At 42.4% G+C, this 13,083-nt stretch overlaps 1 protein-coding gene across 2 annotated transcripts in view; it reads left to right on the top strand.

The window, feature by feature from the left end:
- Nucleotides 1-9,978, top strand: part of eif2b3 (eukaryotic translation initiation factor 2B, subunit 3 gamma) — a 43,219-nt gene extending 33,241 nt beyond the window's left edge. The window contains exons 11-13 of one of the 2 annotated variants that reach the window (XM_061694122.1): nt 1,306-1,409; nt 8,323-8,410; nt 8,574-9,978. In XM_061694122.1, coding sequence (XP_061550106.1) covers nt 1,306-1,409; nt 8,323-8,375 — 157 coding nt within the window. In that variant the 3' untranslated portion in view covers nt 8,376-8,410; nt 8,574-9,978. Of the gene's footprint in view, nt 1-1,305; nt 1,410-8,322; nt 8,469-8,573 lie in introns of those variants that run through there. The other variant, XM_061694121.1, reaches the window with a different exon arrangement.
- Nucleotides 9,979-13,083: the final 3,105 nt, after the last annotated feature.

Genomic DNA, 13,083 nt, shown 5'->3' with positions numbered 1-13,083 from the left:
GGAGCCGTTCCTCCTAATCACGCCCTTCCAGGTCTCACTGTCATTGCCTACGTGAGCATTGAAGTCCCCCAGCAGAACGATGAAGTTGCCAGCGGGAGCGCTCTCCAGCACCCCCTCCAAGGCCTCCAAAAAGGGTGGGTTACTCCAAACTGCTGCTTGGTACACAAGCACAAGCAACAGTCAGGACCCCTCCCCCTACCCGTAGGCGGAGGGAGGGCTACCCTGTCGTCCACCGGTGTGAACCCCACTGTACAGGTGCCGAGCCGGGGGGTAATGAGGATACCCACACCTGCTTGGCACCTCTCACCATAGGCAACTACGGAGTGGAAGAGAGTCCATCCCCTCTCGAGAGGACTGGTACCAGAGCCCAAGCTGTGTGCGGAGGCAAGCCCGACTATGTCTAGTCGGAAGTTCTCGACCTCACACACCAGCTCGGGCTCCTTCCCTGCCAGAGAAATGACGTTCGACGTCCCTAGAGCCAGCTTCTGTTGCCGGTGATCGGACCGCCAAGGTCCCTGCCTTCGGCAACCACCCTGCTCACACTGCACCCAACCCCTATGGCCCCTCCCACAGATGGTGAGCCCATGGGAAGGGGGACCCACGTTACCCTTTCAGGCTGTGCCTGGCCGGGCCCCATGGGTGCAGACCCGGCCACCTGCTGCTCGTCTTCGAGCCCCACCTCCAGGCCTGGCTCCAGAGGGGGGCCCGGTGACCCGCGTCCGGGCAACGGAAAACGTAATACCATCAATTTACTCATCATAGGGGGTCTTTTAGCTGTGCTTTGTCTGGTCCGCCACTTAGGACCTGTTTGCCATGGGTGACCCTGCCAGGGGCATAAAGCCCCAGATAACTGAGCTCCTAGGATCACTGGGGCACACAAACCCCCTCCACCACGATAAGATGATGGCTCAAGGAGGGGATTATACTATTACGTATACTTATATTGTTATACTTACTTATATTGTTATATAAGGATTATAGAGTGCTATTTTCCTGGGCTGGACTGGATTCATTGAATTTCAACGAGGAAAGATGTTTTGCGATACGAGTGTTTTTAGTTACGAGTGTGGTCATGGATGGAATTAAACTCGTATCTCAAGGCACCACTGTATTAGATTAATCCGGATAAGTGGATAAAAAAAAAAGATGTATGGATAATTATGCCGATCAATAGTAGTAACACCCCCTTATCAAGCAGAATAAATGGGCTGTATTGATTTCAAAAGCAAACAGCAGTGATATTCCGCTTTTACCAAAACAATAAGTAAAAAAATTGACATGGACGTTTTAAATGCTGTTTTACAGGTGCAACATCCAGGGCAGCGTGATCTGCAGCAACGCCGTCATCGGCCGAGGCTCGGACCTCAAATACTGCCTGGTGGGAAGCGGACAGCAAATCGAACCCGCGGGTGAGCACCCAATTCACACAGTAAAAACACGAGATCTGCTATTTTTTGTTCATGCAACGTTGAGAATTTTCTAATTAAAAATATTTCATGCCTCAATATTCAATACTTAAAACAGATAGTTCATGTTTGGATTGAGAGATTGAGAAAAATAAATATTACCATCCTTCATACTCAATCTGTCGTAAATGGTGCAAAAATACCACAAAACGTGACTGAAGGAATTATATATATATATATAAATATCTGGTGGAAAGTTGGCCAATGAAGAATTTTTTTCCCCCTGTATGATCAAGTGATTGGAATTTTTTTTCATTTTCTTAATCCTCTTGTAGCCAAAGCTATATGGGAGTATGTGTGTGTGCGTACATGAGTGTTAGTGAATGTGTGTGCGTGTGTGTCCGTGCGTGCGTGCGTGTGTCACATTGATGGAGAGGTTAGAGAGCAGGGCCAGAACAGGACCACCCGGAATTCAACAGCAGCGCCCTCCAGCCACGTCCAGCACACACATGCATGTTTAGAGAAAGAGACGCACGCTCGGGCCGCCGAACCGCCTAATTGAGTGAACAATAGAGCGCTTCAAGAAACTCCACTTTGACTCTTGCTTTAGTTTTAGTCTTCACTCTTCAGCTAAATTTAATCTAGTTTTTTTCAACCTGTAGGAAACGACGATGAAACTCACTAAATTTATCAACAGCAATTCACGAATTTGGTCTTTCTTCTGAACCTTTTTACCTGATTGTTTTTTTATTTTATTTCCAAATCCCGGAAATTCCTCCAAATAAGCATTCTTCAGTCTCTGGTCATGTTGTGTTCTTATAAAGAAACAAACACTGGTATAGTCAATATTAATTACTAAAATATAAAATGTCTAATCGACTTGGATCCAACCGGGATATTGTTGTTTGTCCTTAATCCACCAAAAAACATCTTAATTCAGTGCAAAAATGTTGTCTTCTGCTTCATCAAACATATAATGGTCAAACTCCTTGACATGCTAGGGCGGACCGTCTAACTTTACTTTCATCTACCTGATATGCACAATAAAATTTAGAAGTGCGATATTGTGACAAATTAAGCAAAATGTTACAAACTTTCATTTCAGATTGTATTATAGTTATCGTCTGTCTTCAGTGAATGTCTCAATGTTTTAGAGATCATTGTGCTAAAAAGGTTGGTTCCCTTTGGGTCTTTATAGTAGAGCATCTGCCGAGTGTAACAAATCAGATCCTGTGTGTTTTGGCAGAGTTGCGACTAATGGCAAAGCACATGGTCGCTAGCATGATATCATTCAATGCTTGAAACCTGCTTGCATAATTGTAGTGCGAAAGCTGCCTGGCCAAAGTTCTGTCAGACAAAGACAAAGCTTCAGAATGGCAGTCTATTTGATGAGATATTTGTTTTTGTTCCATCAAGACGGCGCACTGGTGTAAATCCATCCATCCATCCATTTTCTGAGCCGCTTCTCCTCACTAGGGTCGCGGGCGTGCTGGAGCCTATCCCAGCTGTCGTCGGGCAGGAGGCGGGGTACACCCTGAACTGGTTGCCAGCCAATCGGAGGGCACATACAAACAAACAACCATTCGCACTCACATTCACACCTACGGGCAATTTAGAGTCTCCAATTAGTGCATGTTTTTGGGATGTGGGAGGAAACCGGAGTGCCCGAAGAAAACCCACGCAGGCACGGGGAGAACATGCAAACTCCACACAGGCGGGGCCGGGGATTGAACCCGGGTCCTCAGAACTGTGAGACTGACGCTCTAACCAGTCATTCACCGTGCCACTGGTGTAAATCTAATCATTTTACACACACGTTTTGTGAAAGTCAACTGAGAAGAGCCTCTCTATTATCTTACTTATTATTAGTGTTGCAAACTTTATTTCGGAAGCAAAACAAAAATGTCTCCAATATTTTTTATTTACTTTAGGATTCACATGGGCGTCTTGTCGGAGAGGTAGGGGAAGTGAAAAGTAGAGATGGTACGGCAGTAGTAACAGGAGGACGGAAGTAGGTGGGATGGTAATTAGGAAGGAAGGCAGGGTGATAGGTTTGAAGGAAGGTTAACGGGATATAAGGAAGGGAAGGCATAATGGACGTGGTAGGTAAGAAAAAAGGCAGGACGGTGGGTTGGTAGAACGGACTGTATGTTAGAAGGAAGGGAAGTCATGATAGAAGTGTGGTCGGTAAGAAGGAAGGCAAGATAGTAGGTCAGTAGTAAGGAAGGGAAGGCAGGATGGAAGTGTGGTAGAGCAGTTGCTGGGACTCAAGGAAAGCGGTGATGCAAGCTGGTAGGTACTATAGGGAAGAAATGTAGGTTTAAAGGAAGAGACCCCAGGATGAAAGACTGGTAGGTCAGTTGGTGGGATGGAAAAAAGAAGGAAGACAAGCTGGTTGTACTTTGGGTGTATGTTGATGTGGACAGGATCAGAGGTTCACGGAATAAGGAACAGAGAAAGAAGTAAAAAGGAAGGACAAATTGATAGTAGTGTGAAAGGAAGTTAGATGGACAAGAAAGAAAGGGGTAGCCAGATGGTAGGCAGTATGGAATTAAAGGAGAATAGTAGGTAGAGTAGAGGAATGGCTGGTAGAAACTGCTTTATTTATTCATAGATAATTGAATTTATTAACATAATAGAAAAGGTAAGCGGTTAACGTAGCAGCAGTGTAGCTGGATAGGGCTGCTGAAGGCATTACACTATCATGACTTCTAAAGCTGTGAGGAGGCAAGGACCACCCAGACTGTCCGCCACACACACAATCACACGGCTGTCAGGTGTTGATATTAGTCCATAGACAATGTACCTCTGTGCTGTGTGCTTTGAAAACACAAACAGTGGGTGTGTTTTGTATAATTCTACGTTGCCAGTAATATTCGTCAGTAAGCTGTCAGTCTTGCTGTGTTTTGTGTCTCAGTATGGGATCATCCATTACAACTCTGCTGTATAAAACAATATGAGCAACAATAAGCCACAAGACAACACTGATTTAGTTCTGATTAAGCTCTGAAATATAAACAACCTCGTGAGGCAAGTGACCGGATACAGATCCGAGCCAGATACGAGCAGTCGTTCGTCTGAATTTTGCTTTGACTTGTATGGTAGCAGTGAAGTCAACTCATCTTCAAGCCGTTTATTGCCACTCCCAGTTGAAGTTTACTGTCAAACTAAACGAAACAAAGAGAATTCCACGTTGTGTATTTCAGCCAACCACATACCTTTGCCTCAAGTGCGCTGAGCCCAGTGATTCTCAACCAGTGTGCGAGGCACATTAGTTTGCCGGGAGAGTTCTTCAGGTGTGCTGCGGGAAATTATAAAATTTGAAGTAATTGCTAAAAAAAAATTATTTATTTACAAGAGATAATGTATCTTTTTTCATCTATTTATGCCAGTGAGGCATAGTGATGAATAAATGCTCTTCTATTTGATGGCAGGGAGTACATACAGTGGTTATCCACTTTTTGTGACATTTTTGTTTGTTGGTGTGCCGTGAGATTTTTGAATTGTAAAATATGTGCCTTGCCGCCATAAAGGTTTGAAATCACTGGCTTATCCTAATGCTAATAAACACTGCAAAATGCCATAGATGGGCTAAAAAAATTGCATATATTAACCCCTTTGAGTTACTTATGTGGTCACGGAACAAATTAAAATCATATCTCAAGGCACCAGTGTACAGTAAAACAATAAAGCAATGTAAAGAAACACAATTATTTTATAGTGTAATTCCTGTCCCTACTGTAGTAGTTGAATGTGTGCCTTTAGGGGCGTGGCCTTCACTCAAGCTGCGGCGTATCTGAAACTTAGCCATCACGACAATTTTTGTTTGTAACCTAAGCAAAAAATGGTCCAAATGACGTCTTGTAACTCGAAAAACTCCTTGATAATTGGTGCCCCCGATATGGCCCTAAGTAGTGGTGTGTGTCAAAGTATAAATGTATATAGGTTACAGACAACTCATTGCAATAAATTGAACAGCCTTAGTCCAGGTGTCCCACGCCCCATTTATCTTCTTATCCACACAGCTAAGGAAAAACGCATTTGTGAAGAGATTCCTACACACTAGAAGCCACTTGGCGTAAATGGAACATTATTCTCGTTCACCGTTTGCTTTGGATCAGTCCAGATGTTGGGGCTTGGAGGGCTCGGACGGAGGCGTGTATAGCGGCTGCAGGCAGACGTACTTTCAGGCATCATGTCTTTCCTTTGTGAGGTTCAGGTAGCAGGCAGCATGAGCTAAGTCTTGCCACTCTGCATCTGCTTCTGGGACTCATTTAAGATGCATTTAAAAGCAAACTACTAAGTAGGCTTTGTTTTGCATTGATTTCAGTATGATTTGAAAAAGGTGTCAAGCCTAAAACCTATCTTGTTATGTTAACATTAGCTTTGGTGTTAACTGTACTGTTCTTAATATGTGTGGTGTTTGTACAAGCTTTTCTGCACACTACAAAGATCAGAATGTAGTTTTTAATAGGTTTAATAGGTTATTACACAGATGATTTGTGTTCGCGTTGACTTCTTTTGCTTCTGCTGCTTGCTTAACAAATCGTTAGCCTAATAGTGTAAATAATTTATTTACAATTTATTTACAATAAATAATCTTTGTTCCTCTATTTATGCCAGTGAGGCATAGTGACAGATACAAATGAATGGTCTTCTATTAGATGGCAGGATGTAAATACAGTAATTAATGTATCCACCTTTTGTGACATTTTTGTTTGTTGTTGGTGTGCCGTGAGATTTTTCAATTGTAAAATGATCCTTGGCTCCATAAAGGTTGGAAATCACTGCTCCAGTCAGATCGTGTATTATATAATCAGTCAGGTCAAACCAACATTACAACATGACAGACATAATGGGTGCTTTTCTGAGCCGCTTCTCCTCACCAGGGTCGCGGGCGTGCTGGAGCCTATCCCAGCTATCATTGGGCAGGAGGCGGTGTACACCCTGAACGGGTTGCCAGCCAATCGCAGGGTACATACAAACAAACAACCATCCACACTCACATTCACACCTATGGGCAATTTAGAGTTGTCAATTAACCTACCATGCATGTTTTTGGGATGTAGGAGGAAACCGGAGTGCCCGGAGAAAACCCACGCAGGCACGGGGAGAACATGCAAACTCCACACAGGCGGGGCCGGGGATTGAACCCCAATCCTCAGAACTGTGAGGCAGACGCTAAACAGTCGTCCACCGTGCCGCCTGGGTGCTAACTTACTGTAATTAAGTTACTTTATTTTTAAGTAAATTACTTCACCCACGCCATAACTTTAGAGCATGATTCGACAGAACGGCGGCATGTTTACGTACAACCGTCAGTGCTAGCAGTAGCTTGCTAGGCTACATAACGTTTTATTGCCTGCTTGCGAGCCGTATCGTATTAAAAGTATGTAAACATATCTCGAGCAAGCTTTAAATGAACGTCCTCTCCTGTCCTGAGCACCGGTGACCACCAACACCCGTTTTCCACCCATTTTGTTCTTACAAACGCGGCGCGATCCACTCTTGTCGTCACCACGGTAACGAGTGTATCCGGTCGCGTTTGAGTTGACAAGATAAAGCCCAATGATCGTAAAAAACGGGATGCGGTGGTATCTGAATACAAGATTTTATTGCAGTAGTCTAACAGTGCAATCGTGAAAAAGCAAATTTGTCTTGTAGTTTGATCCGGGCATTACGTGTTGTCTGTTCCACGCCGCCGTTTTCTTTTTTTTTTTTTAAATAACTTTATTGGCCGTCATACATTTCCAATACTACGTCAAACGACACACGACAAGGCTAAAAATAAACTAGCATGTGGATTCAAATGTACTGTGCACGCGGCGACGCGGAGTAAATGTCTTTTGCGGACATTGATTGCATCTGCGAATTATGACATTAAAGCCGATCAGCATAAAATGCTAAATATCTGCCGATACCGATCAGCCCGATAAAATCGATATATATGCCCTGCGATTGGCTGGCAACCAGTTCAGGGTGTACCCCGCTTCTCGCCCGAAGATAGCTGGGATTGGCTCCAGCACGCCCGCAACCCTCATGAGGATAAGCGGAAAGGAAGATGAATGAATAGATATATATCATTCATTTCATTTTGTATTTTTTTATTTATTCTCACTCTTTAATTGGTAAATAATTTCTTCACATTTCCATCATGAATTAATTAAATAGAATATATTAATACTTTAAATGGAATCTGAATGATCGTAATGCTTTATTGATCCCAGGGTGAATTTGGTATTCTACAATGTAGTTATTTATTTCATTATTTCTATCCTGATGATGGTAATCCTATATGTATATTTATTTTATTACATTTTATCTGTGACTTAAGAGTAAATTAAACAAATCTATGGGGGGGTATAGGGTTACAAAAAAAATATTCTTGCTTCTACTTTAAAGATATGTTCTTTGAAATGTCTTGTGTGTGGGTGTTGTCATCAAAAGGTGAACGAAATATTTCATTAATTATCAAAGGAAAATGTTAACTTCGCCTGACAAGAGAGAGAACAGGCAATTTGAGAATAATGACAGAAACAATTTAGAAAGAACTTGCAAGTTAGAACACAGGTTCAAATACAACCCGATGACTGCTCTAAAAAATGTCTGCCTATTTCTCCTTAGACAGTCATTTATACACACTTGAGCAGGTAGTTATCATCTTCCTCGTGCAACCCCTCCCCCCCAACCATACACATATTGCTTTGTCTCACAGCAAAGTGATAATAGGATATCAGGGAGAGAGAAAGGACCAAGGTGATTTATATGATTATTTAGTTATAATTATTTAATTATATGAGGTCATACTTAACATAGAATACGTTTTTAAACATTAACAAGAAACCCACCCTAATATTACCCACCATATTTTTGTCTTGCAGTTTGACGATCATAGTTTTGTTCTTTGTGTTTTTAGCTGAAAGGACCAATGAGGTCATTGTTGGCACAGACCAACTGATGGAGATCTAAGTGGCCTCACCTGACCATCACAACGTGGATACCCGGTGACACACTTTACACAGTCCTTTTAGTAAATTGTGTTTCAATAAAAACTCAAATCCACTCTAGTTTCATTTTTTTTGACATGGTGCATTTGTTATTGCTGCTCACTTCTAATTGGCTTACTCGATGATTGAGTTCCACTTCCACCCTCCTCTGTGTTCGCAGTGTGTGAGTGCACGACTTTGGCGTTGCACGCTGCGCAGCTGTGAAAACCAGAGAAGTCGAGCAAAAGCGGTGGGAGCGGTGACCACAATGGAGTGGGGGTTTCGTTTATTTGTACACAAAAATGGTGTATGTGTCAGTTCTGGACCACCCAGCTTGATCCTGTATCAGTTAACACCAACACCCCGCCCTCGCACACACTCCTCGGAAGAGGAAGCATACTCGCAGCCGACGCCTTTCTTCTTTCTTTTTTCCTTCCCCACCACCTCATCTTTTTGCCCCTTTGCTGTCACAAGATTTATCGCATCCCTTTGGCGAAGCGTTTCTTAAATTACAGGTTGGAAGTTCTTTAGTCAGGAAGGGAGACGACGCGGACAGAGTTGTCTGTGTGGAAGCTTTGTGTTTGCGCGTGATTTACAACGGCCTTGCTTTCCTTTTGTGTCTGAGGCTTTGCAGGAATATAAAAACAACCAAGATGATTTTTGATGTGTCAGTAGTGGTCGGAGTAAAGCCTTGCTGGTGAGAGAGTAGTAAAACCATTACATGAAGTTTGCTTTAAAAGCCCCCATCCAATGTCGCCGTAAAGTCACATTGGTGGCAGTAGCCCATCATGTGGTTCATCAAAACCTCGCTAACCACGAGACTCTTTTCACAAGTCTTAATTCTGATGAGGTCACAAAAAATACAAATCTTGTGCGACGCATTAGCTGATTGAAGCTGTTGGGAAAATGGCGGTAACTTTTAACATGGACTAATCACAAAAACTTTAGGGTAACAATTTTTAGGGTGAAATTTTAGATTGAACCTACAATGCACGATAACCTTCTCTAAACTTTTATAATCGTGCAGGATAATCGTAGACATCCGATTATTGGGCTTTTGCTAACTTTAACCATAAGTGTATGGATGGCTCGTTGCTGTTAAGCTCCCTGTTAGAGAATAACAAGTTCTGCTAAAGGTACTGAAACACTGAGTAGTGGGACACGTGCATTCATTTTTAGATTTATTGAGAAATTTCACTCGAAAGCCGTATATCCGTAACTTTTTGTGAGGAAGGGTAAGTTGTATCTCTTTCATCCGTTGTGGGCTTATCAGATCAACAACTGATGAGTTTAACATTAAGTATTAATTAAGAGTTATATGCATACCAATAATCCGGAAGAATTTTAGCATTGGGCATTTAATCGACAAACCACAAAGATGTCTTAAACCCAGTCACAGACTCATTTTGACATATACTACGCATAAAAAGTGGAACATTTGGATTTTGATGGAATAGGACCGGAGGCACGGTGGGCGACTGGTTAGAGCGTCTGCCTCACAGTTCTGAGGACCAGGGTTCAATCTCCGGCCCCGCCTGCGTGGGTTTTCTCCGGGCACTCCGGTTTCCTCCCACATCCCCAAAACATGTGTGGTATGTTAATTGGCAACTCTAAATTGTCCGTAGGTGTGAATGTGAGTGTGAATGGTTGTTTGTTTCAATGTGCCCTGCGATAGGCCGGCAACCAGTTCAGGGTGTACCCCGCCTCCTACCCGATGATAGCTGGGATAGGCTCCAGCACCCTAGTGCGCCCGCGACCCTAGTGAGGAGAAGCGGCTCAGAAAATGGATGGATGGATGGAATAGGACCTTGAATGCCAAAACACATGATGGGCGATTAATCGACTTCAAGCTACAACCGTTATTACAGAGCGATAGAGTTGACGCGTCAGCTAGTCGACTGGTGGGTTCAGCCTTTACCAGAGTGTAGTTGTAATTATTTTAAAGGTCCCATATTTTGGCTATATAGACCTCCATAGATTGACTCTCTCTCACATGGACTATAAAAATGTCAATTCCATTGAAAAAAAAGCCTCCTTGTTTTTGTCATACGAGTGTCCAGAAAAGGCCCCTCTGACAGCTACTTCTGTTTAACCCAGTTTTGTATCTGTTTTGTCCATATTTGTTTCAAAATACCGCCCCCTTTCCTCTGCTACGTTGTCTCCGTGTAGAAGACCCATTTCTGAGAGCACATATTTGTTATGTTGACAGCACTGGTTCGGAAACGGCAAAGGAAGGCGGAGATCTTCGCTAGTGACGTAGATAAGCTCGAGAAATTCAAATGACCTGATTTCAGGCCTCTCGGCAGAAAAATGTCAGGAGCTCAGAATGCGAGGACGATTTTAATTCATATTTCACCTTTACTGAAGCACCATGAGACAACAGTACTTCCCAAATACAAAAAAAAAAAAAAAGTTCGCTTGGCGAAATACTGTATGTAGTACCCTTTGTCATTGGAGGGGAAAAAAGCTTTTTTTTTTCTCTGACTTTGGGGTTTGGACTGTTCCAGTGGTAGCATATTGACTCCAGTCACAGTGTCTGCATTTGAAAGGCACACCTGAACATGTGAATATACGACTTAAGTGCAAACCACATTTAAGGCTCTCACACGACGCACTCTTTGTTCACATTTTTCACCCATCTCACACGCTGACCTCTCTCTCGCAGCTCATGATGAGACATGGCAGCTGCCGGTGTTTGCATAAAGCTTTTGTGTATTTGTACAAAGACCCCGGAGTCTCTTCAAGACAACGCCACTGTGGCTGAGCCCACCTACCAGTTCATTTGCGTGTTTGCTCATGTGTATGTGTGTATGTTCACACATTAATGCCCACGTTTACCTGTGTGTGGCCAATGTTAATCTGCCGTCTCACAAACTCATCGCACCACTGATTGTGTGTGTGTGTGTGTGTGTGTGTGTGTGGCAGTTTAAATTCTGGACCTCAGATGTCATTTTGACCTTATTCTCTTGAATTTTTCACGTTGCAACTTCCCCCCCCCCTTGTATTCTGACTTTTTTCTCTTAAGATGATGAATTTTTCACATTTTTACAACTTTGTTCTTGTCAGAAAATATTGTTAGACCTTTGTCATTATTTAACGATTTTATTGGTTGAATGTTTTCCCATTATTCTTATGATGGTTTTTCCACATAAAATTCTACTTTTTACTCATAACATTGGGACTTTTTCCAGATGGTCTTGTGACTTTATCTTGTAATATTACAACTTTATTCTAGTGATATTTATTTATTTATTACATTATTTTATTTCATGAAGGTGTTGTAATATTTCGACTAGCTTAATAACCTATTAAGTACCTTACCACTGTAGCATAGCATAGCATAGCCTTCGCATTTGATTTAAAACAAGGTGGCTTTTTTTTTAAATGGAATTGACATTTTTATAGTCCATGTGAGAGAGAGTCAAGCTATGGAGGTCTAAATAGCCAAAATATGGGACCTTTAAAATAATTACAACTACACTCTGGTAAAGGCTGAACCCACCAGTCGACTAGCTGACGCGTCAACTCTATCGCTCTGTATATATATATAGTTATTTGTGTTTATGCTTTAAAAAGTTCACATTTTGGAGATGTAGCCTCTAATAACTGTTGCAATGATGTGTGTCAAACCACGTTTCAAGTCGTGTGGTGGCATCCTACATCAGTTGTTGTCGAGAGAATGATCATCTGGCATCAATGTCCCGCTTTGAATAGAGGGAATTTAAACAGGAATGTTCACATCGGGATTGTTTTCAGCATGGTGTGGTCGCCTCAAGTGTTCCAAATGGGTGTCGACAGTTGATCGTCCAGTTGTGATGTTGACACCCTCTGATGTCTCAGATGTGACTCCAAAATAAAACACAGCTGTTGTTACTGGTTGGTTCCTCCAGCCGTGCTAACCCTTCGCACTCGTCACGACACGTAGTACGTGTGGTCGTGAAGAATTGGCTCTCACCGGCCAAGTTTTGCACATATCAGCCTTCGCCTTTTGTTTTCTTTTAAAAGTAATGAAAATGATGTCTGGAAATGAAAGTGTAGAGTTGCAATGAGTCACTCCGAATAAGAAAATAAGTGCGTTTTGTGGAGAATATCAGTTGTTAGAGGGAGTGTGTGACCTTCCTCATGTCAGATTCATGAGGCGAGACGTGAACTGCGAACATAAGGACGCAGATCTATGCCTCAGATGTTTTACTTGGATGCTTTTCATTTAAGAATGAACACCATATAGCAGGGTGCACGCTTACCCATTTTTCACACACACAAACACATTTCTAAAGTGGTTCACAAAGTTGCTAAATATTAGGAATGCTCCAGGATCAGTTTACTTTGTGAAGCACTTGACTTTTTTTTTTTTTTAATGTGACTGATAAAAAAATAATAAAAATCTAGCAACTTCTTGTGGTGTTATTAAAGACTTCTGGAGACTCCCTACAGAGCAGGACCTGTTTACCCCTCTGCGTCCTGACTGCAATTGAATGGCGCTCGTGCAAACAAACACTAATTTATCCGCGCTCCTCCCAAAAAAAGTGAGCACCCACAAGGATTCTATTGTGTTTTCACTCATGGAATCACTACTTCTTCACAAAGCTCAGTAACATTTTGTCAATTAATGTAGCGGGTCTGTTATATGACCTGGGAAAACAAAAATACCACCACGTTGACAATTTACCTGAACATTCGCTTGTGTTAGA

The sequence above is a fragment of the Phycodurus eques genome, chromosome 13 (assembly GCF_024500275.1).
Source record: "Phycodurus eques isolate BA_2022a chromosome 13, UOR_Pequ_1.1, whole genome shotgun sequence".
In the NCBI taxonomy this organism is placed as follows: Eukaryota; Metazoa; Chordata; class Actinopteri; order Syngnathiformes; family Syngnathidae; genus Phycodurus; species Phycodurus eques.
Note: the sequence above shows the minus strand (reverse complement) of the source record. Positions and strands in the feature narration are given on the sequence as shown.